This window comes from Lithobates pipiens, unplaced genomic scaffold (assembly GCF_037356315.1).
Source record: "Lithobates pipiens isolate NorthernLeopardFrog02 unplaced genomic scaffold, aLitPip1_a1.2 Scaffold_16, whole genome shotgun sequence".
In the NCBI taxonomy this organism is placed as follows: domain Eukaryota; kingdom Metazoa; phylum Chordata; class Amphibia; order Anura; family Ranidae; genus Lithobates; species Lithobates pipiens.
This window is the reverse complement of record NW_027507748.1, coordinates 191,439,213-191,465,014: the sequence shown is the minus strand read 5'-3', so window position 1 is coordinate 191,465,014 and position 25,802 is coordinate 191,439,213. Positions and strand designations below refer to the sequence as shown.

At 39.9% G+C, this 25,802-nt stretch overlaps 1 protein-coding gene across 4 annotated transcripts in view; it reads right to left on the bottom strand.

Annotated features, from left to right (window-relative positions):
- The window catches only part of CLCN4 (chloride voltage-gated channel 4), a 99,047-nt gene that overhangs the window by 58,675 nt on the left and 14,570 nt on the right, over nucleotides 1-25,802 (bottom strand). The window contains exons 3-7 of one of the 4 annotated variants that reach the window (XM_077480849.1): nucleotides 24,970-25,181; nucleotides 24,847-24,881; nucleotides 12,210-12,361; nucleotides 8,075-8,174; nucleotides 2,527-2,714 (exon numbers count right to left, since the gene is read on the bottom strand). In XM_077480849.1, coding sequence (XP_077336975.1) covers nucleotides 2,527-2,714; nucleotides 8,075-8,174; nucleotides 12,210-12,353 — 432 coding nt within the window. In that variant the 5' untranslated portion in view covers nucleotides 12,354-12,361; nucleotides 24,847-24,881; nucleotides 24,970-25,181. The remainder of the gene's footprint in view (nucleotides 1-2,526; nucleotides 2,715-8,074; nucleotides 8,175-12,209; nucleotides 12,362-24,846; nucleotides 24,882-24,969; nucleotides 25,182-25,802) is intronic. The other 3 variants (XM_077480847.1, XM_077480848.1, XM_077480850.1) reach the window with 3 other exon arrangements.

The window sequence follows — 25,802 nt, the reverse complement described above, 5'->3', positions numbered from 1 at the left end:
TCTGGGTACAGTGTAGCATGACTGCGCAATTGTCATTCAAAATGTGACATCGCTGAAAGCTGAACATTGGTCTGGGCAGGAGGGGATGTTAGGTGCCCAGTAAGCAGATGGTTAAGCTGCAACACACTCAGAAGCTGGTAGATACACAAGGTCAGGCAGAGACTGTCAGAGTTGCAGTTTCCATATTTACGTTCAGTCAGGTCCCTTTTAAAGACACTACATCCAGAAGACGCAATATACAATGACAGCAGCTGATTCCTCTGTCTCCTGTTATCTTTCTCAGTCATGTAGTACAGTAGCTCTGTTATCTGAGTGTCTCGATAGATTTATTACTAAACATCACTGTAACATACTTGCTGCTAAGCCAAGGTATATATTTTATCAGCTCATCTGCCAATAAAGTGTACATAATACTAGCTAGCAGGATGCAGATCATTCCAAAGGCTTGTCAGGTTCAGTCTTCTAATGTCAGTCACTGCATATTTCCATCTTCCATTCATATACTAGAGGCATTATCACTGGGTGAAACAGCTTAATGCGAACTGAAGCTTCACGGTCAGCAACAAGTACATAAATGTTCATACAGTAAGTCTGATGTTTTTTTGTTCTTAAACCTTTGCACAAAATGTCATCAACGCTTGCTGATATTTATTTTTATTGTCCCGTGGTATAAAAATTAACATTAATATTCAGAATAGCTGAGTTTTTTTGTAGTTTATAGCATTTCAGCATGATTATACAGCTGAAAAACTCCACTTCAAAACAACTAGTTGTGGGGGGGTGGTTTGCAGCCGGAAACGCCACTGCCAAAAAACGCTGATAAAAGCCTATGTTTGCATGGACACATAGGTAACATGCTGGCTGCAGAAAAAAATACTTAAACAAAACAGCAGCTGTAAAAACGTTCAGTGTGCATGAGGCCTGAAAAAAATATGACCTAGAGGTACTGGGCATCCTTGCACTGCAAGCCCCCCATACAAATTAATTTTTTTCCGTATTTGTTTACTTTCTTTTCCACCTGCCCTTTCCCCCCAGAATGCCCAGTAACTCCCGGTCATATTTTGTCTAAACAAAGTGGTAAAGGTGCCACACTACAAGTCATATACCGTGAAGAAACACCAAATTTATTGGCCATGGTCACTTTTTGACCACACCCTCAAGTGAATGTCACATTAGCTCCCCCATTTAGGCCTCTGAACGTTTTTACAGCTGCTTTTTTTTGGCTCCATCCATCTTCCCATCAACTCTGACCAGCTTCCCTGTCCATGCTAAAAAAAAGCATTCCCACAACATGATGCTGCCACCACCATGTTTCACAGATGGGGATGGTGTGTTCAAGGTGATGTTTAGGGTTCGTTTTCTGCCACACATAGTGTTTTGCTTTTAGGCCAAAAAGTTACATTTTGGCCTTATCTGACCAGAGCACCTTCTTCCACATGTTTGCTGGGTCCCCCCACATGGCTTCTTGCAAACTGCAAACAGGACTTCTTATGGCTTTCTTTTAACATTGGCTTTCTTTTTGCCAATCTTACATAAAGGCCAGATTTGTGGAGTGCACAACTAATAATTGTCCTGTGGACAGATTATCCCACCTGAGCTGTGCATTTCTGCAGCTCCTCCAGAGTTACCATGGGCCTCTTTGCTGCTTCTCTGATTAATGCTCTCCTTGTCCGGCCTTTCAGTTTAGGTAGATAGCCATGTCTTGGTAGGTATGCAGTTCACATTCTTTCCATTTTCGGATGATGGATTGAACAGTTCTCTGTGAGATGTTCAAAGGTTGGGATTTTTTTTATAACCTAACCCTGCTTTAAACTTCTCCACAACTTTATCCCTGACCTGTCTGGTGTATTTTTTGGCCTTCATGATGCTGTGTGTTTACTAAGGTTCTGTAACAAACCTTTGAGGGTTTCACTGAACAGCTGTATTTATACTGAGATTAAATTACACACAGATGGGCTCTATTTACTAATAGGTGACTTCTGAAGACAATCGGTTCCACTAGATTTTAGTTAGGGGTATCAGAGAAAAGGGGGCTGAATACAAATGCACTCCACACTTTTTACATATTTATTTTGAAACAATTTTGAAAATAATTTATAATTTCCTTTCCACTTTACAATTATGTGCCACTTTGTGTTGGTCTACCACATCAAGTCCCAATAAAATACATTTACATTTTCGGTTGTAACATGACAAAATGTGGATAACTTCAAGGGGTGTGAATATTTTTCAAGACACTGTACATGAAGCTTAATCAGCAAGTTCTGTCCAACACTAAAGCATTTAGCCCTGGAAATGTACTAACTGCTGGAGAATGTATGTTGTCCAAGATTCTGTGGTAAATGAAATTATGTTGCTCCCTGTGAAATAATTACTGCCAAATAATTCCTCTGTAAAGGCAATTGCAAATTAATCTACAGTTAAAAAAAAGATCTCTAGAAAGTTATTATGTGAACCATTTGGCAATTGAAAAGGAAGGGAATGTTAACTACATCTGGCGATCTTTTAGGAAAACCATTTCTTTACCTCTGCCTGACTGATCAGCAGTTCGGACCACGTCTGCCATTGAGGACATTTATCCCGGTCTTCAAACGTGGCATCGTTTGAAGCCCAGCAGCACTGTTCATGGCTATACCAAAAGTCGTTTAGACAAATTCCCTCTTTCAGATCAGTCATCCAGTCCACAGCTAAGTCAATAACACCTGCCAAGGTACCTAAAGACAAAACAGAGTGAGATTTAGAATCTTTTTTTTATGTTACAAAAATATCATCTCGTGAATGACATACAATTGTTTGGAATCCATGAACCAATTGTTTTTCTTTATTATATATGTAGGTAGAGTTTTGTGCTGGCCCAGTTGGGAGGGTTAGTGTTAATTTTGTTTCCTGGTTCTTTCTTGGTGGGCTTTCTTGGGTCTGTCTCACTGGTCCTGTGCTGTATAAAAATGGGGCAGGGATCCGATTTGGGTACTGAAAGTCTGCAGTTTCTGCTCTTACTGTTGCCGGACTCAGTCCTATTGGCCTGCTGAATATGCCGAGTTCAGAGTGACAACTAATGCACATCTGCCCTAAGGATTCTTCTACAGCTTGGAGAAACTGCTGGAACTTGCAGTCCACTCTGAAGATGACAATTCTGGATACTGCCACCATGGACTCTTACTTGTGAAGGCTTGCTGGGGCAGACACAAGCGTGAGTTCCGGACCAGGGATGTTAGGAAAATACTGTTGCTAATGTTATTTGGAATTACCAAGTTTTCCAGCAAAGTTTTTGAAATGTTGCCTTTGCCTGGTCTGAAGTTACTTAAGGGGTGTAATGCAAGTAATCGGCTCGTATAGCCTACAGTTTGGGTCAGATAAGCACATTGGGGTATGACAATCATACCTGTAAGTGTTAATACAGTGAGTGTTATTACAGTGTAAAGTTACAAGAGGTTACCAATGGTAACAAAGGTCTCAACTAAAAAAAAATATACATGATCCGTCTGGTAAACTTCTGGTAAATATCAATCTTGGCAAGACCAAACACACCAAAAAAAATTGCTTCTAACTGAATACACTGTAAAAAAGCAACTATGTCTGGCCGGATCTTTTTTTGAATTTGGGGACAAGAGTGGTCGCCTCCTCTTCTTCCTAGCGAGGCCGCTTAATGCCCCAATCTCGGTAATGCAACTCAGAAAGCCCAGGGGTGAGGTGGTAAAGGAATCCTGTGAGATTCTAAACACCTTTCTGGATTTTTATGAAAACCTATACCAGACACAGATGCAACAGAATATTCAGGAATTAGAAAGTTATATAGACAACTTAATCCTTCCTTCACTAGACCCAAAAGACCCAGAAGATAGAGATACTCTGGAGCAACCAATAACACTAGAAGAGATTAGTGATGCAATCTCATCCTTCAAACCTGGTAAATCCCCAGGCCTTGATGGGTTCCCAGCTGATTGGTACCAGTTGCATAAAGAGAGACTGGCACTTTCTCTCCAAAAAGTCTTTATAGCAGCAGAAAAAGAAGGCATATTACCAGAATCTATGTTGGAGGCTTTAATTGTAGTGATCCCCAAACCTGGGAAGGATCCACAAGAGTGCGAGTCATACAGGCCGATCTCTTTGATAAATTCTGATGTCAAGATACTGGCCAAAGTTTTGTCCGGTAGATTGAAGTTGGTAATGATTAAACAAATATATTTTGATCAGACAGGATTCATACTCAGCCACTCTATCCAAATGAACTTACGTAGATTGTATGTCAATCTGCAGCTCCAACATATAAATAAGGGAAAACGAGTGATAGCGTCTTTAGACACCAAAAAAGCGTTCAATTCTGTAGAATGGAACTATTTATTCTCCCTACTAGGCAAATTGGACTTCGGACCAAAATTTGTATCCTGGGTCAAACTTCTATATAAGGAACCCCGGGCGAGCATTATAGTAAACGGGCTCATATCTGACTCCTTCCAGATCCATAGGGGAATGAGACAGGGGTGTCCTCTGTCTCCACTCTGGCCATTGAGCTACTAGCCGCCAAGCTCAGGACCCATGACACATTACAAGGTTTTTTAGTGGGAGATAGTGGGTTGAGTCCCTTAAATACTTGGGTGTACAGGTCATAGCGAATATTGAGGACTATATGGCCCTTAATCTACTACCCCTGATACAGCTTCTCAAAAAGAAAACGCAGGCATGGATTAAACTCCTGCTGTCCCTAGTGGGCAGGATTAGTTTGCTGAAAATGAAATTCCTCCCCATGGTGTTATATTTTCTTAGACATGCGCCGGTTTGGGTCCCCAGGTCATATTTTCGTAAACTGCACAGTATAATTTCATTGTGATGGGGATGCAGCTACAGTGCTCACCTAGGGGCTTATGACAGTCTGCAATTCGCCTTTTTTAGAGGTACAAAATCGGAGCTATCACTGACACTGTCCATGAAGGCCACTATCAAAGCGTGGGGAGCAGCGGTAAAACTGGCATGCCCCAGCTTTAGAGGGGTATCCCCATCAATGCCCTTATGGATGAACCCGACCATGCCCCATTTTTATAATCTTCCGGACCCCATGCTTTGGGTGGTGAAAGGTATCAAAACAATAGGGGATATAACCAGATATGGGGAGTTACAAACCTTTCCTCAATTACAAACAAGATACGACCTACCTAATGGTTATCTATTCCGGTTTTTGCAGATTAGACACGCCTTTCAGGCACAGTTTCGAGAGATGAGAGTGGAGTCCCTGCCTTCGGCCTTGGAGAGGTTATTGTCAGGGGAGGACCTGGTCAAACCCCTTTCAGTGACATATAAGGAAATGTTTCAAATTACACCCCAGGCCATAGTAAAATGTAGAGACCGGTGGGCGACGGAGGTCACAGATTTCCAGGGGGAAGACTGGGATGCCCTGTGGACTAAGCCATTTCAGAACTTGGTGTCTGCTAGGGATAGATTGATCCAGTTCAAATTTTTGCATAGGAGCTATTACACTCCGGCCCGGTTGGGCAAGATCTTGTGATGATGTTCGTATTTTGTTGTCGGAAAATTTGAGATCCTGCTCTCAAATTTTTTCGGTTGGAATTTCCAATGGTAAAAGTCTGATAGAGTCCACACACGATCGGATTTTCTGACAAAATAATCCGATCAGACCTTTTCCGTCTGAATTTCCGACCGTGTGTACGGGGCATAAGACCGTCATGGTCATAGGTAACCCAATTTGTTGCTGACACGTTCGATATACCAAATATATGTAGCTCACTTCTAGGTCTGTTAGGAGTTATAGAGGATGAGGTTATGAGTAATAATACGAGAACAATATTAAGGCTCCTGTTCTATTATGTAAGAAAACTAATTGCACTTAACTGGATCAGGAGAGATCGTCTTACATTAAACGATTGGAAAAAGTTGGTTAATGCTAATGTTACCATGTATAAAATTACATATGAAGCCAGGGGCTCAATCAAAAAATTCAATAAAGTCTGGGGAAAATGGGTTAACTCTGAAAACACTATACAATCAGATTTGTAACTGTACAAAATCAAGATATATCTGAAATGACAATTGGAGGATCCCATGTGGATGTGAACAGCAGCACACAGCACAAATGTTTAAGAGAGATCACTCCCTCAGGTTTTAATTGTATTGTTTTTTTTGTCCCTTTATGGAGTACACTACAAACAATTTATAACTTATCTATAGAAATCCAAAAGTTTTTATTATTTTCAATATTCAATGTACTTCTATTTTGTACAACCTAGTTTGGTTTAAAAAGAAAAAAAAAAGAGTAGCCGAATGTGTAAACAACAAGACATAGGAATGAATAACAATCTTTAACTACGCAAATAATATGGACTCAGGTATATTTCAGACTGTATCTCAATGATATTATACTTTGTCAATAACATGTATGAACACTTGGCACATAAAAAACTTTAAAAAAAATAAAATAATAAGAGAAACAGTGACATCTAGAGGAAGTTTATGTTAATGTGTTAGTGTTCTGAATTTCATTGCTTATATATACAGTGTAGATATATATATATATATATATATATATATATATATATATATATATATATATATATATATATATATATATACACACATACATATATTTTTAATATTTCCAGAGAAACAAAGTTTACAAAAAGGGAAATGTCCCCCAAAAGGTGTTTTCTAGGCAGCAAGTGAAATAATATATGGGATTTAAAATGGTTCAAATTTTATTAGTGACAATTGTCAAAAGGGAATAGACAATGACAATTAAAACATGAGCTGTTGTATAAGAGATATAAAGACAACACAAATGCGACTAAATATAATAATACACAACATGTCTATTTTGTGTCCCTTTTGACAATTGTCACTAATAAAATTTGAACCATTTTAAATCCCATGTATTATTTTTCCATCCACTTGCTGCCTAGAAAACCCCTTTTGGAGGACATTTCCCTTTTTGTATATTACTTGGGGTGTGCAGCATCCTTCTTTTCTCTTTAGATGTCTTTCCCTTCTAGAGAAACAGAGTTTATAGCCCTCATTCTCCAACACCCATCACCTCCAATTCCTCCTCCAGCAATTAAACAGGTCCACACTTTGTACTGGGACCCCCAGATATGTAGCTACATTGCTGGCAGTCAGCAAACATTTTTAAAAATAAAGTCTTTCATTTAATAGATATTATATGCTACAATATTCATTAAAGTGGTTGTAAACCCGTACAAACCACTTTGACCTACAGGTAAGCCTAGATTAAGGCTTACCTGTAGGTCCAAGAAATATCTCCTAAACCTACACGGTTTAGGAGATATTTCCAAAAAGACAGGCACCGCTGTCTACGGCGAATGCGCCATAGACAGCGGCATGCAGGTGCACTGGGCATGCCGCTGCTCTGGCGCTGTAAGTGACCGGAGCAGCGATACCCGGAAGAAGATGGATGCTCCATGCTACAGGGGACAGCAGTGACATGGCTGGCTCCTGTGTCAGGTAAGTGACACATAATGGGCTACTATGCATTAGCCCATTATGCTTTACCTTTGCAGGGAGACAGAGGAAGTAAACCCATCAGGGTTTACTTCCTCTTTAACTGTTTCTCAAAACACTTATTATATTTAGCCTTTAAGTAAATATATACCACTATTCTGCCACTATCCCTATTCCTTCAACCAGAATTATACTATAATACTAGATAAAGATATTATCCATAATAGACAAAGACATCGTCACACAAGTGCTTTCAGGTCATTTTACTTACACGTGTGCCATGAGGTCATCCCACTCAGTGTTACCATATAGCTCTACCTGGAGCCATGCAGTTTTGCTTTGGAGATGTATGAGTAGATGGTTGTGCTGGATGGGAATTATAAGAGGATGAGGGTTGTGGAAATATAGTTCCAGTGAAAGGTATAGTACATAAGGATGTTGCTTGCAGTAATGGGTACTGGATGTAGGGGGGGGGGGTTGCTGTGTGATGCAGGGAACCCTGGCTCATTTCTTGCAGAAGTGCCTAGGAGTGTAAAGCTATTATTCTGCTATATGAACTCCATCTGTATCTCCAAGCAGTGAGATGCAATACAATGAACATTGACCTTACCTGCTAAGAGTCCAATTTTGAGCATGACAACCCATCCTGACCAAGCATCTAGAAGTCCTTTGATGAATTCCCATACAGACTCCTTGCTTTTGTGTGTGATCTAAAAAAAGTAATTATTATTAGTATTAATAGACAACACAGTGAAAATTCGATCCTGTTATTACTCAAATTTCCACCGACAAACTGTAGCCTCCTCAGCCAATCAAACTTGGGCCAAAATACTGATAATTTGTAATCCATTTCCCCAACAGTTGCTATTGTTTTCCCAGGATAAGGCCAACACCAGGTGTTTCTACTAAATACATAAGATGAGTTGTCTATACCTAGCGCATTATGCATTAGGCAGCAATCTAACCCCCTTGTGTCATTGTTTAAAGGGGTTGTAAAGCTTTGTTTTTTATTTTCTAAATAGGTTCCTTTAAGCTAGTGCATTGTTGGTTCACTTACCTTTTCCTTCGATTTCCCTGCTAAATGTTTTTTTTCTTTGTCTGAATTTCTCACTTCCTGTTTCTCCTCAGTAAACTTCACACCATCATCCGAGCGGTGTTTAGTCAGCCAGAACAGCTTACTGAACAGCTTACTGAGGAGGAACAGGAAGTGAGAAATTCAGACAAAGAAAAAAAACATTTAGAAGGGAAATCGAAGGAAAAGGTAAGTGAACCAACAATGCACTAGCTTAAAGGAACCTATTTAGAAAAAAAAAAAAAAAAAAAAAACCTTTGCAACTCCTTTAAATATGTAAAGTGTTTTGAAACCAAAGAGTAAAAATGTTGTTTTGTAGCTTCCCAGTCCTTAGATGTGACGGCTGCTTTGGTTTTCTTTTTTCCATACTTTTTTCTTCTTCATTTTCACCCGGTGATCCTGCCAATAACACACTTCTAGTTCTGGATTTGCAAGACTCACTAACTGTACTGTATATATGGGGGAGCAGCGTTGTTACCTAAGGACAAAAAGTGTGAGAACACCTCCTCCTTTTGTCATCTCACAATCACAGGAGGAGGTGTTTTGTAGTCCACAGAGAGAACTGGAAAGGACTGATAACACTGGCAGGACCAAAAGGTTTTTTTTTTTTTTATCTCATTAAAAAGATAAATAGCAAAACACTTTTTACCACACCCAGGCCAATAAGAAAAATGCAAGTGTTGCTAAACCCAGGACCCTGCATTCACTATATCTGGTCTCCCACAGTACACGGAACATGGCAATGCAATTATTTTAGTAACTATAAACTGCTACATACCTTTTCTCATCAACAGTTAGAGTAGTCTTGTGACTTTTATCATTGTCCAGCCAAGCACTGATTTAAGCATTTAGGAGGCATTTTCTGACTGCACTATGAGACTGCAAGATCCCTGACTCTGTGTGGACAGTGCTGATTGGTCCTGTGCTGATCACATGCACTCTCCCAAGAAAAAAAAACCTCTCTAGCATTACACACCGAACTGGGCATGTGCAGCCTGACTCCATAGGCTCTGTGTTGTCAGGAAATTATCAGTGGACAGTGGAAGAAGAGGAGGATCAGAGAAGACAGGATCAAACAGCCTTTTTACACAATGCAGAGGATTAACCCGTTCATTTCCACAATGAGTATAACAAGCATGCTTTACTGCATATACAGACTGATTTTACTGTTGTGGGTTTAGTAACACTTTATTGTTTATACAGTGCCTTGAAAAAGTATTCATACCCCCTGAAATACAGTATTCTACATTTTGTCATGTTACAACCAAAAATGTAAATGTATTTTATTGGGATTTTATGTGATAGATCAACACAAAGTAGCACATGATTGTGAAGTGGAAGAAAAATGATAAATGGTTTTCAACATTTTTTACAAATAAATATCTGAAAAGTGTGGCGTGCATTTGTATTCAGCCCCCTTTAATCTAATACCCCTAACTAAAATCTAGTGGAACCAATTGCCTTCAGAAGTCATCTAATTTGTAAATAGAGTCTACCTGTGTGTAATTTAATCTCTGTTTAAATACAGCTGTTCTGTGAAGCCTTCGGAGGTTTGTTACAGAACCTTAGAACACACCGGATTGGTCAGGGAAGATGGATGGAGCCAAGTACAGGGCAATCCTAAAAAAAAAACTATTAGAGTCTGCAAAAGACTTGAGACTGGGCCAGAGGTTCCCCTTCCAGCAGGACAATGACCCTAAACATACAGTGAGAGCTACAATGGAATGGTTTAGAGCAAAGCCTATTCATGTGTTAGAATGTCCCAGTCAAAGTCTAGACCTAAATCCAATTGCGAATCTGTGGCAAGACTTGAAAATTGCTGTTCACAGACACTCTCCATTCAATCTGACAGAACTTGAGTTATTTTGCAAAGAAGAATAGGTAAAAATTACACTCTAGATGTGCTAAGTTCGTACAGACATACCCCAAAAAGCTTGCAGCTGCAATTGCAGGGAAAGGTGGTCCTAAAAAGTATTGACTTTTGAATACAAATGCACGTCACACTTAAATTTATTTGTAAAACATTTTGAAAACCATTTATCATTTTCCTTCCACTTCACAATTATGTGCCAATTGTGTGTCACTCTGTGTTGGTCTATCTAATTAAAATCCCAATAAAACACATTTACATTTATGGATGTAACATGACAAAATGTGGAAAATGTCAAGGGGTATGAATACCTTTTCTAAGCATTGTATAGACTGTAAAGATTGCAGTAATTTGCAAAGTTTAGACTTTTATACATACAAATGTGTAGATTTATAGATAGAGCCTATATAGGGGCCCACAATACTTTTTTGGTGTCTTGAAAGTGCACTATACAGGAATTAAATGTTTTATTGATATATGAACATTGACAGATTTTACACATGGTAAATCAACCTTTGGATAATATTGGGTACATACACTGTGGAGATTGCAGCGACTTGAAACACTTATGCTGCGTACAGACGAGCGGACATTCCAACAACAAAATCCTGGATTTATTTCCGACAGATGTTGGCTCAAACTTGTCTTGCATACACATGGTCTCAAAAATGTTGTCGGAAATGCCGAACGTCAAAAACGCGGTGACATACAACACGTACATCGAGCCAGGAAAAATGAAGTTCAATAGCCAATGCAACTCTTTTGCTTGATTCCGAGCATGCGTGGCATTTTGAGCGTCGGAATTGTGTACACACGATTGGAATTTACGTCAACGGATTTTGTTGTCGGAAAATTTGAGAACCAGCTCTCAAATTTTGTTTGTCAAAAATTCCAACAAAAAATGTCCAATGGAACCTACACACGCTCACATCGAACATTTGTTGTCAGAAATCCCTACCGTGTGTATGCGGCATAAGGCTGTTATACGTGCACATGTATAGATGTACAGATAGAGCCTATATAGGAGGCCAAAATACTTTTTTTTCTCAAGTGTCTTAAAACTTGAGTGTTGAAAATGTGCTATAGTGGAATTTAAATATTTAGTGATGTATGCCCAGATTTGATACACAGTATTGCCCCGTACACCCGGTCGGATTTTCCGACGGAAAATGTGCGATCGGATCATGTTGTTGGAAAATCCAACCGTGTGTTGTCTCCATCTGACTTTTTCTGTCAGAATTTCAGACGCACAAAGTTTGAGAGCTGGATCTAAAATTTTCCGACAACAAAATCCGATCGCGTAAATTCTGATCGTGTGTAGACAATTCCGACGTAAAAAGTGCCACGAATGCTCCGAATAAATTACGAGACGAACGCTACTGACTACTACCCTCTGTATAGTCCCGTCATACGTGATTTACATCACCTCATTCTGAACGATCGGATTTTCCGACAACTTTGTGCGACCATGTGTATGCAAGACAAGTTTTGGCAAAAATCCATCTGAAAAAATCCGACAGATTTTGTCGCTGGAATGTCCGACTGTGTGTACAGGGCATAAGACTTGGTATCATAAAATTACTACATAATTGCATCTTAAATTGTCTAGTTTACTAATAATGTGTCCACCTATAGGGCAAATTGTCTTAAGCTCAACATTACAATCAATTCCATTATCAACTGGTCGTTTTCTTTTACTATGATCCTTCTGTCTGATTTGATTGCTCTTGTGATGGTGTAGCTTGATTATCAGTTTTAAGTGCAGAGCCATATAAGTCAGATATGAAGAATTGGTTCTCTTACTTTTCTATGCCTGTCTGTGTCCCGTGACTTCTCCCTTAACCAGTCAATAGTATGGAAGTCCTCATATGTCCCAACATCTGGAACTGGCTCATCAAGGAAATCCATCAGGTTGCTGGAACCATTTATCTCTCCAGTATTAACCATATTGGCTTCTACAATCAAAAAGCATTTACATTATTAAACAGCCTTATATAAACAATGCATTCTTCAGATTGTGCTGCACTGTCAGTGTAAATATAATATGCTTTTATTATGTTAATATACAGCTTTTGATGTTTAATTAATTGCATACAATGTAGCCTATAAACATTTTGTTGATTCATTGAAAACTTAAGGCCAAGGGAAAAAAAAAGTTATATTGGCACTGCAGTAATTAGCATCAGATGTTATCTCTCAGATACGTAATGTTAAATATCAAGTGCAATAGGTTATTTTTATCCTCCAGACCCCCAGTTCAACCCTAGGGTTCCTCCAGAGGTTGCTAGGGGTTCCTTCAGCATTGGGAAATTTCTGCCTCTCAGATAAGTTCCCACTGACACCATTGATCTTTTTAACTATCTGTAAGGAGGTAATTCTTCCCAAGGACCACAAGTGTAAGGACCATTCTTCCCACTGACCATCACACTAATGTATCATGAGTTGTAGATTTCTAATTTTTAAAAGGGTTCCCTGAGATCGGAGAATTATTTCAAGGGTTCCTCTGTGTTGAAAAGGTTGAGAAAGGCTGCTCTACGGGATGGTTAGGCTGCCTTCGATTCAAACAAGCTACAGATGTCATAGTACTGCCTCTCCTTACAGCCAGTCAACAGAACAGAGGCACTATAAGCAGAGGCGTGCGTAATCCAACATAATACTTGCTATGCAATAAATGAGAATTTAAAAAGGTAAGAAAAAGGGAGCCTAGAATTTTTGTATATGTTTTTATTATTTTTTTACTATAAACTATTACTCATAATTATTTGATATTTATGATTTCAAGCAAGTATGTGTAACTGTGTAACTCCATGTTTCTTTTCTAATTTTTATCAGATGAACATACCATAAAGATCTGTCTCTTGAAGTTCATTAAGTAACACAGGGTTTAGTTATTCAGACAATTGGGTTATATTACCACACACACAGGAGGGGTTGGATATTGAAAAATAGAAGAGCGATGGCAGAAAAAAAAGACCAAGTAGTCCATCAAGTCTGACCCCTTTTTCATGATTTTATATTTTATTTTTACTTCTTTCTTTTCTTTTTTTTTGTCTTATTATAGATCTATGTTTGTCTCTAGCATTTTTGAATCCACTTACTATTTACTAACTCACTACCTCTGTTGTAAGTCCATTCTATTCCAAACACCAACTATTCTTTCAGTAAAATAATACTTTCTAAGACTAGTTTTGAACTTTCCTCTTGTTAGTTTAAAGATCATGTCCCTGTGTTCTTGATCTTTGTTTCATGTTGAAACTACTGCCCACCTGAACCTTGTTTGCCCCCTTGATGTATTTACCCACTTCAACAAGTCCGAACACTTTGACCCCCTTCCAGTGCAGGCCATTTGTCAGTTTTTAGCACTGTCATATTTTGAATGACAATTACTCAGTCATGCAACACTGTTTCCAATGTAAAGAAAAAAAAAGATCTTTCTTCCCCTCTCTCTGAGTTATTACTACTGACCTATTAAGGGCATCTGTAGGGTAGTGCCGAATAGGTGATGTCTTTTTGTTTACGTCTATATCAATGAGCTGTATTCATATCCGACATCTTGGTTGCCAAGTGAATAGTTGATATTTTTGTTCTTTGTTTTTGTTTTATGTATTCTTGTTTTATCTTATAAGCCTGGGTATGCCCAATAGGCTTTGTTCTGTACCTTAACCTCAAAATACGTAATAAAGAATATCTTAAAAAAAAATTAAAAAAAAATCTTTCTTTTGGATGCATTTAATAACCACTGGGTTTTAAATTTTTTTGCTATACAAACAAAAAAAGAGAATAAAAAAAAACACTATTTGTTAGTTTCTGTTATAAAATTTTGCAAACAAATAATCTTTCCTAATGAATTTAGGACACGAAGGGGGTTATTTACGAAAGGCAAATCCACTTTGCACTACAAGTGCACTACAAGTGCACTTGGAAGTGCAGTTGCAGTAAATCTGATGGGTAGAGCTGAAATTAGGGGAAACTGCTGATTTTAACATCCAATCATGTGCAAGCTAAAATGCTGTTTTTTTATTTTACTTGCATGATCCCTTAACTGGTGTCGCAGTGATCACAAGCACTTCAATTGGTATGCCGGTGCTAAGGGACAATGTAATTGGTGTGACGGTAATTAGGGAAACCATTAATGGTGTAGCAGTAATCAGGAACAATATGACTAGTTTGGCAGTAATAAGGGACAATATGACTGGTGTGACGGTGATCATGGACATTGTGAGTGGTGTGGCAGTGATTAGTGACACTGTGAGTGGGTGGTATTGGTCAGTGTAAGCATCATATATCACACCATTGCACATTCCCAGGGTGCAAGCACAAGCGGCGGGTGCAGGGGGGCAAAGGGTTTCATCCACCTGCAATGATGCTGTTCCTTTCTGGCTGTATATTTACAGTGGCCGGACAGGAAGCAGTTAAAGATTTCAAGTCTTCCCTTTCCTTCCTCCAGACTGTCCATACAATACAGGGGGTCCCCGACATACAAACATCTGACTTACAAACGACTCCTACTTACAAACAGAGGGAGATAACAGGAAGTAAGAGGAAATCTACCTCTAGGAAGGGAAATTCTCTCCTGTAAGAGTTAATATGGGAAAAAGGTGTCTCCATTGATGCTTTATCACCAATCCTTGTTTCCCTAATAGCCCAAAATGTTCAAAATCCAATTATTATTGGGACAGAAAGTGAGGTGAAATCTTCTGTACAGGGGCACAGACAGCTAAACAAATGTTACAGGGGTGATAACCCTTCCCTATGTTATCCAAAAAGTTTAAAAATAGATTTTTGGCTGGAGCTACACTTAAAAAATGTACCTGTTCCGACTTATAAACAGATTCAACTTAAGAACAAACCCACAGTCCCTATCTTGTTTTTTAACCCTGGGACCCCCTGTAGTAAGTTCCTGAAGCCTCTCCTAATATGTCTAATACCTTTCTTGTTCTAACTTATCAATATCTTTTTGTAAGTGAGGTCTCCAGAACTGGATAGAGTATTCTAAATAAGGTCTAACTAAAGATATATAGAGACGAATCAGGACCTCCGTTCTCCTGCTGTAGACCCCTGCCTCTAAACTCTGCTGCTCCTAAACTCTGATAAAAGCGTACGTGCCTAGTGTAAGTTGTGTTAAGGGGCTTTGGCAAAACAAACACCAAAAGCTCCTAAATATGAGTTTAGGAGCAGCAGTGTGCATGAGGTCTAGGAAATGGATTTTATAGTAGGTACAAATTACCTATTATCTTTCTCTTTCAATAAAGGACACAAAATTCAGTTATTCATAGACAATTGGAATATCCAAAAACAGTCCAACTCAAGGATGGACAACAGTAACAAAACACTAACAGGTCCAAATGCAGTTCAATAAGCTTCCTGAAGGACATTACAGTTGAAGTTGGTATCAGATAAGACCTGCACATTTATCTGGTAAAACTTTGAGAATGTGTGAACAGAAGACTAGATAAAAGACTTGAAAACCTGCCTGATGCCAAAAATCCCATGGTTTACCCTGGGTAAAAACTTCTCTCGTTGCACCAGGTGAAATAGGTCATATGTAAGATAGTAGACCTTGTGGAAGGTAGACTTTCTAGCTTTAACAGCATGGGAATTACAAAATTAGAGAAACCCCTGTCTCTCAAGACCTGAGCTTCAACAGACATGCCCACAGGATATATGCCAGACGTTTGATCAACTGAGAGTACCACATCTATCCGGGCCAGTTCAGAGCTATAAGGATCACTGGAATGCCCTCCACCCTGATCTTGCGGAATAGACAAGGAAGATGTTTTAGAGGAGGAAATGCATGTATCAGGCTGTACTGAACCCATGAAACTACCAGACTGTCCACTGCTTTCAACAGACAATCTCTGCATCTGGAGACAAACTTGTTGCTGAACCTGGAAGCCAGGGTAGTCCACATTTGGTATCCCCCACTTGTGGCAAGGGTCCCGAAATAATTATGCTTGTAGGGACCTATCCCCCAGGTTCAGACGCTACTGACTTAGGTAGTCTGCCTGGCAATTGGCCATGCCTGTAATGTGAATGGCAGAAGAAGTTGGAAAGTAGAGTTCTACCTGGGTTAGAAATCTTTCTATATCTCTTGCCACAGCAAGACTTCAGGTTCCTCCCTCATGGTTGATGTACGCCCCTGCCGTGGCACTGTCCAATCGTGTGATCCTCCCATGGTTGCAGGGACAACTAAATCACTTGGAGCTTCAAAATATTGATTGGAAGACAAGTTTCCTGTGGTGATCAAGTGCCCTGAATTGGCAAGGTGTCTAGAGCCCCTCCTCAACCCTTCAGGTTGACAGCCTTGTTGGGACCATCCAAAAAACCTCCAGAGCTAGATTTCTTAGATACCAATCCAGCCTGGTCTTCAGTGGCAAGTGACTTAATTTTTCTGGAAACTGAACTGTTTTGCCCCAGAATGTTGTGTTGTAGCGCTCTGAAAGGGATTTGAGCAAATGGAGTTGCCTCAAAGAAGGCTGACTTCAGTCCCAAAACTCTCATGCAGAATCACAAAGTTGGACAGTTCCTGGATTGTAGCTCAGAAGTGGAGAGTCAGAATTTTTTCCTTGGGGAAGTTTGGCTTGAGTTATATCCAGGATGAGACCCAGATATTCCAACCGATGTGTCAGTTCCATCACTGATTCTACATCACAGCACTGGACTCTCTGCATCACACTGTCAGTCAGAACTTGTGCCAACTGTTCCCTCAATAGGAGATGCAGCATCATAAGGCTAGCAAGGGTGCCAATACTTTAGTATGCACTCAAATTTTGGAAGACACACTAAATGATAGGGTCACACACCAATAGTGTTGAGGACCCACAGCAAAACAGAGGCAGTGATTACTGAACTGGAAAGATGGGGACATCATGTTTGCATGTATGTCTGCCCACGCTAGAAACTTTTCCTGAAGTAGTGAGCCTATAACTGGCCTGGTGGATTTAGTGACAGTGAAAGGGTTGGGGTAAAACCCCTGAAACGTTTCTACCTTTGGAATGACAGTGATAAATCCTTGGCTCAAAGGATCTGCAAATGGTGCAGGGAGATCTGCTAGTCTGCATTGAGACATGGTAAGGCTGGATAACATGAAGCAGGGAGGGTGGAGAGAGCAGATCTCTAGCTTGTAGTTTCTGGAAACTAAATTTTTATCCAGGCATTTGAGATGCTTGCTGACCAAGTGTCAGCAAAAGCCAGTACACGTCTCCACGTTGGAAAGTCAGGATGTCACTTCATGCCAAAAGGGACTTATCTTTGGGTTTAGGGGAATTAGAGGTCTAAAGTTTGTGACTACACTGGACCCCTGGTGTGGGTCTAGCCTTGGTGGATAAAGCCAGAGAGTTACAAAATTAACTCTTCTGTGCCTCAGAGTAGGGAGGAGCTTCTCTTGTTTAATGCTTGGGTGAGGCAACAACAATGATTTGGAATAGGCAACTTTAGGGGACAGGTCATGTAGTTGGAAAGTGATGGAGTGGAGCTATCAGTTGGGAGGAATGACCAGACACAGATTATTATAAACAGCTCTATTTTGATTACTAGGACCTGCACTGCTCTGTTGTGAAATACTGGTTCTATTTTCTGACAACCAGTTGCTCATGTACCGTATATTACAGATAGTAACTGGAAAACCGCCATCAGTTGTAGATAACATAATTGTGGAATATGCCCCCTGGACTACAGCTCTGCATAAATAGCCACTAAAGCTATCACAGATTATATCCTATACTAGTGCTTTAACATAGTGAAAGCAGAATAAAGTGTTACAGGATGAGGCAGCAAAAACCCTAGCATTACTACTATGCTGTTGATGGAGGCTTTCCAGTTAGCTTTAATATACACAAGCAGCTGGCAGCCATATAAAGCACCAAGATTGTACAACAAACCAGTGCAGGTACTACTATGCAAAACAAAGCAGTTTATATTGTAATAACCTATGTATGGTCATTCCCCATAACTGATACAGCACCGCTATTCCTACAGTATCACTATTCTGCTGAAAGTCTGCTTATTTGTTATACTTGCCCCTTTTGAAATGGATCATTCATATAATGAATGCACATTAGAGTTGTTAAAGAAAAAGAAATCCCAAAGTCAGGTCATAGGGGGTCAGATACAGGACAGTTTGTCAATAGCTACATCTAATTGGCCTTAGCAAGGTTGCACTGTTTTACCTGTTAATACCTGCAGATAACAGTTGCAATTGCTAGCAGTGTATATGTGACATTAAGGCTCACTAAGGCCTCATTAAGACCAGCTGCTTTGAACATGGTGGCCATGGGGTCCTGGGCTTTGTTCCAACCCTGGCCATATCTGGATAGAATTTCTATGTCCCACCTGTGTTTTTTTGATGTTTACCACAGGTGCTCAGCTTTCCTCCCACAGGCCACAAACAGTTTAATTGCCTTCTGTTAAGGTTCACCTTAGAAAGTATGCACATGTGCTCCCTAATGTGTGAGGATAATGAATTTGAAGGTCCTTAGGGACAATGCTCTCTTTAAAACACAAAGGAATATGTCAGCTCTGTATAAATGATTAGTAATAATGTGGCCATAAATATACATTTGTATAAACAAAGTTCCAAACAATATTCAAGAGAGTTCTACTAGATGTATGGAATTATTTTGGCGGTGCATTTATATTACTAGAAAAGTAGAAAAGCTATTACACATTTTAAAAACAACTCCTTATATATGTGTATATATATATATATATATATGTAGCAATATGGACTACAACTGTAAATTACAGTGATCTTCCTGTATTTCCATGCATCGAATGTCCCTCTAGTACTCAGTGTTATCAAGTGACCTCATATTTGTGAGACAAACAAAAGGGATTGTAGGGCGAGTATTTCTGCAAACTGATAATTGTTTCACATGATCATGCGCCTGGACTACATATCCCAGGGATCTTTGCTACCATAAGGGAGATTGCACAGAGTAGCTATAAAAGAAAAAAAAGTCAGCGTAGAGCTCTCTTCCTCCGGACGTGAAACGGACCTCTCCGTGCTGGTAAGAGGCGGTGTAACATATTCCAGTCCCGATGAGAAGGGCCTAGATCTGTTGCTTGTCATTTGACATCCCTCCAGCACCACTTCGGTCGCTTGCCAGTCAGTATACCAAATTCGGGAGATCGAGACAGCAGATCCGCAGCACGAGTGTCACTACACAAAATACTATTTGGAAGACATTGGTCTGGTCGCTGGTGAGAGGGCAATCGCCCAAACTTTATCCACCATTTGTCACGGTTTCACTGGGACACTTTGAACAGACATCTTTACCTTAGCAATTCTTTACTGAACCTGTTTTGAACACTGTGCTTAGACATCTTTAGCCGTATTCATTACAAGGAACTTATTGCTACCCAATACATCTAATTGGGTTACAGTAATGAGCTCCTACCTGCTAGTGAAGACCATCAGATCTGCAACGGGGACGCTACTGCTATTACTGACACAAGAGCCATTATACCATCACGTCTTAAGCCTGATATCTCATTAGGGTAACAGTTATAGGCCAGCCAGGTTCCATCTTCAGCAGTGTGTCAGTATAATCTGTTAGCTATATTTATCCCGTCAGGTGCTAGCAGCATTTCTTTGAGGAAGTGTATATAACATACTGCTTTATTTGCTAATATCTTGTCTTGTGTCATTCGGAGGAATTCCTTTGCTGAGTTGGCGCTGTTGCCTAAAACCCAGCAGAACTATTACCTCCTCTTTGCGACAACATCCCTTTTAATCTGTTCCAGTAAATATTATCAGAACATAAACACACAGAAGTGTCTGATTTATTACTTTAAGGTGGTACAAGGATGTTTGAACCCAGAGTGTCTGCTGTGTTGGAATGTTCACAAGGTCATGGCAGATGAGCAAGTAATTCCAAGCAGTCCCTTAGGGGGTCGTGCTACATATATACTGTATATATATATATATATATATATATATATATATATATATATATAAATATATATATATATATATAAATATATATATATATACAGTGCCTTGAAAAAGGGTTCACCTCCCCTTGGCATTTTTCGTGTTTTGTTGCCTCACAACCTGGAATTAACATGGATTGTTTGAGGATTTGCATCATTTAATTTACAGAACATGCCCACACCTTGGAGATGTTTTTTTTATTGTGAAGCAAACAACAAATAGGACAAAATAACAGAAAAAAGTAAATGTGCATAACTATTCACCCCCCCCCTTTGTAGAGCCACCTTTTGCAGCTATCACAGCTCAAAGTCGCTTTGGATAAGTCTCTATGAGCTTGTCACATCTTACCACTGGAATTTTTGCCCATTGCTCCTTGCAAAACTGCTCCAGCTCCTTCAAGTTGGATGGTTTGCGCTTGTGAACAGCAATCTTTAAATGTGACCACAGTTTGTCTATTGGATTGAGGTCTGGGCTTTGACTAAGCCATTCCAACACATTTACATGTTTCCCCTTAAACCACTCAAGTATTGCTTTAGCAGTGGGTTTGGGGTCATTGTCCTGCTGGAATGTGAACCTCAATCCCAGCCTCAAATCACACACAGGGTGGTACAGGTTTTGCTCAAGAATATCCCTGTATTTAGCACCATCCATCTTTCCCTCAACTCTAACCAGTTTCCCAGTCACAACTGCTGAAAAACATCCCCACAGCACGATGCTGCCACCACCATGTTTCACTGTGGGGATGGTGTTCTTTGGGTGATCTCATATGTTGGGTTTGCGCCAGACATAGCGTTTTCTTTGATGGGCAAAAAGTTCAATTTTAGTTTCTTCAGACCAGAGCACCTTCCGCCTTACATTTTGGCAATCTCCCACATGCCTTTTCGCAAACTCAAAATGTGCCTTTTTGTTTTTTGCTGAAAGTAATGGTTTTCTTCTGGCCACTCTGCAATAACGCCCAACTCTATGGAGCGTACGGCTTATTGTTGTCCTAAGTACAGATGCTCCAGTCTCCAGGGTTACCTCAGATCTCTGTGCTCCTCTCTGATTAATGCCCTCCTTGCCCTGTCCATGAGTTTTGGTGTGCAGCCTTCTCTTGGCAGGTTTGCTGTTGTGCCATGTTCTTTCCATTTGGTTATGATAGATTTGATGATGCTCCTAGGAATCATCAAAGATTTGGATATTTTTTTATAACCTAACCTTCACTTGTACTTTTCAGCAACATTGTCCCTTACTTGTTTGGGGAGTTCCTTGGTCTTCGTGGCAGTGTTTGGTTAGTGGTGCCTCTTGCTTAGGTGTTGCAGCCTCTGGGGCCCTAAAAGGTTTGTATATGTAATGACAGATCATGTGACACTTAGATTGCACATCATCAGGTAGACATCATTTCACTAACTAGGTGACTTCTGAAAGTAATTGGTTGCACCAGAGCTTTTTATGGGCTTCATAACAAGGGGGGGGGGGGGGGGGGGTGAATACATACACACATTCCAATTATCAGTTTTTTACTTCTGAAAAATAGTTTTATGTATATATTTTTCTAATTCTACTTCACCAACTTAGTCTATTGTGTTCTGATCCATCACATATAATTCAGATTAAAAAAACATTGAACTAAAGGCTATAATGTATCAAAATAGGTAAAAAGCCAAAGGGGGTGAATTCTTTTGCAGGGCACTGTATATATAATCAAAGAAAAGATAGACTGAGTTTCAAACTAAAAAAACGGATCCTCCCTAAAGACATAATTGTATATTCAAGGCAAAACACTCTAGGCAAATAGCCCAATACACAATTTAAATACACATATTTAAACTGTTCTATCTGCAAAAATATTTTTAACAAAACCCTTCTTGTGATTTTCCATGCACCCCACCCAGCCATGGATGGATTCCTTTCTTTTCTCCTTTGAAGTTAAGCAATATAACTTTAAACTGGACAACTAAAGAACATCACTACACCACTAAGGTCAACTCTGCTCTCTTTTAGTGTCAGAAAGTTTCTAATGCTAGTCCAATAACGTTTTCTAGTACTGTTTATCATTGGAACATATAACATATGGCCTGCATATAGGAGCATGCAGGATTTTCTCTGAGTATGCATAGAAGAAGCGAGGAACTAGCCAGGGAGTTTGCAGTGGCAGCTGCTTAAGCACAGTGTGGATTCTGCAGAAATGTGAACATGTTAATAAAAACTTTGGAGGAGAGGAGTGAAGGGTAACTTCATGAATAATTATACAAAGTATAGTTATCTCTTACAGATACACTGAATTATTATTTTTTTTTAAATCTATAACTGATTGAATGGTAATCTTCCTGCATAATATTTAAACTTACCTCCAACTATATCCATTTTTTTTTTGATTTTGGATAGAAGGGGGAAGGTTTGGAATCGTCATAATTTTTGTTGATGCCTGTGCCCCCACTTAGAAGTTTTGCATTAATTCCTGTCTCAGTTGCAGGTGTTACCAAGAAATCTTTCAAAAGTAAACATACATAGAGTAATTTTCCTGGAACCCATTGAAGGACAAAGAAAGTCTACTCCATTGGCTTATACTGCTGCCTAAAGGAGGCTTGGACACTAGCAAATGAAAAAAATTATGTTAGCCAGGGATAACTCCTCCTATGACCAGCATGCCTTGATTTTGTAGCAAGCACTACCAAGAGGGGTGTAACCTGACCAAAAACATAGAGGGATGAATTTCAATAAAAGGATTTTAGAATGAATACAAATACCTATTTTCTTTCATTGAGGGGCAAAGAAAGTCTTTAACATTAGGACTTCCAAAAGCAGTCCATCTCAGTCAAGTGTCAGATGAGGACCCCCCCCCCCCATTAGCCTGTTAACAAAAGCTGGAAGAAAAAAAACATGGGGACTGCACCTCATACCCAATGACTATGTAAAAAATTGTAATATACCCACAATATACCCGGCATGGGAGGGAAATCACCAAATCATAGGCTATAAGCATAAAATGCTAGTCAACTTGATCCCAGAAGGGTGGAGTGAAAAAAAATGTCCATATAGGGAAGGACTCACAACCTAAACCATGGTCAACAGGGTGAAAGGTTCACTAAAAGAACAGGGACTGGACAGAGCATCTAAGAATGATGTCCTGTTAAAAGGAAGACCAGGACCACCCTATGGCTTTAAGGCTGAACTCACCTAATCCCATAAAGATCAAAGGAAGAAGAAGTTCATAGAACTGTCAGGGCAGACATTCACCTCAACATGTGATAGCTTATCAAGGAAGAACCCTGAGGATGTCTTAAGTCAGAAGAACCTCTAATGCCGCGTACACACGACCAGACTTTTTTTCGACGGACTAGGTCCGACGGTCTTCCCGGCGGACTTTCAGCGGAGTTGACTTTCTGAAGGAACAGACTTGGCCACACACACACTTACACCAAAGTCCGACAGATTCTAACGTGATGACGTATGACCGGACTAGAATAAGGAAGTTCATAACCAGTAGCCAATAGCTGCCCTAGTGTCAGTTTTTGTCCGTTGGACTAGCATACACACGAGCGGATTTCTTGATAGGAACTGGGTCTGGCGGAGTTCCGGTGAAAAAATTTCAAACGTTCTATTTCTAAAGTCCATCAGATTTTTGGACAGCAAAGGTCTGATGGAGCCCACACACGATCGAATTGTCAAAAGGATTTGTTCCTTCAGACCTTTTCTATCTAAAAGTACGGTCATGTGTACACAGCATTAGGAATGTAATGATAGTTATCTAGCCCTCCCTGAGTGTCACAGATATAAGGTACCAAAGGTACAGGAAGAAAAGGGACAGATCAATATGTGAGGTATCACCATCACAACATCCTCAGAAACTAACCGGCATGCTGACAGATTGTCGCAAGAACCCAAAGTTACCCAGACCCAGGTCACAAAAGGCAGACTCTAACCATTGACCTCTGTAACCAGATGCAAAGACTCACATCCATGGTAATTTGCTAACTGGAACAAGATTATTGTTTGCTGGAGGGGGAATGGGAGATCTTGCTTTGTGAAGAAAAAAACTGATGTGATAGTTGTTACAGCCTTCAATACTACAGGTCACCACTAGAGGGACTCACCCAAAATCTATCTGGCTGTGCAGATACAAATTTTTCATACAATCTGGTTCCTAAGAGGTCTTGTGCAGCCAAGAGATCCCTACACATTTTTGATATTCCCCAAGTTATCCTATGAGCTAGAATTTTTACTTTACCCACAAGTTTTTGGATTAAATCTTTTTTCAATATGCAAGATGTTATTGGAGTGAGACATTATCTGCCAAGCTACTGATATTGTAAGTTAAGGCCACCACAACTGCATCAGTTAGGTCACACTCTCAGTTTGGGGAAGCAGAACAACACACCTTCATACACACTGCATACACCTGCATGTACCATACATTTACACTGCATACAACATACATACACACTGGGGTTATTTTACTAAAACTGAAGAGTGCAAAATCTGTATACAGTATACAACATAGATATACCCTGCATACACACTTACCTCTCTGCTGGCATTTTTAGTTCCCGATGTCCCGACTGGCAGAAAATCAGAAAAACTGATTTGTCACTGATTCAAGGAAACACCCATGATATTATACCACTTTTTATATCTAATGTTACACACCTGGAGAACCAAGGCTCAATCCCATGAGGTCAGCATAACCAGGCAAAGTAGAAGACATCCCACACAAGAGAAGGCAGAGCACAAAAGGTAGAGGTCCTTACCGCAGGAACCGGTCGAGATTCGAACCATGTATGGGCAGGCTGAATGTAGCAATCGCTGTCTTCTCCTGGCAGGAACAGCTTTGCAGGAAAGAAATTTGCTCAGTGTATGGCCTGCAAAAGACAGTCAGAATGATTAACCTGATAAATCTGAGGGTCAAACTAAACATATATCCAACAGCAATGTTGAGGCACCCCTGGGCAAAGCTTAATGAAGTCCATACATGGAGTAAATTTCTTTCCTGCAACCCATGAGTTGCAGGAAAGAAATTTGCTTGACTTTCCCATCAACAAAGACAGTTGACAGGGGAATCCCCCCCCCCCCCCAAGCCACTGTATTCCCCACCAGTATAAGACAGTGATTATTGATAGTGGCTATACAAGTCACTATTGATAATCACATGTAAAATCTGGCAGGCTGGTTGACTGATCGATTGACTTTGTCATTCAGCCTGCCCATACATGGTTCGAACATGGTTCGAACCTCAGCCGGTTCCTGCTGAGCCACCCAAGATTCGAACTGTCTATGGTCAGCCTAAGTGAAAAATGATGCAGAGATATCCTGCCTGACTCCTTCTGGAGTCTCATAGAGTTATCAGGCTGCCACATCAAGACACGGTCGTACTTTCCAATGGAGAATGTTCTGTAGGAAATTCTGATCGTGTGTGGGCTCCATCTGACTTTTTCTGTCGGAATTTCCAACACACAAAGTTTGAGCTCTGGATCTAAAATCTT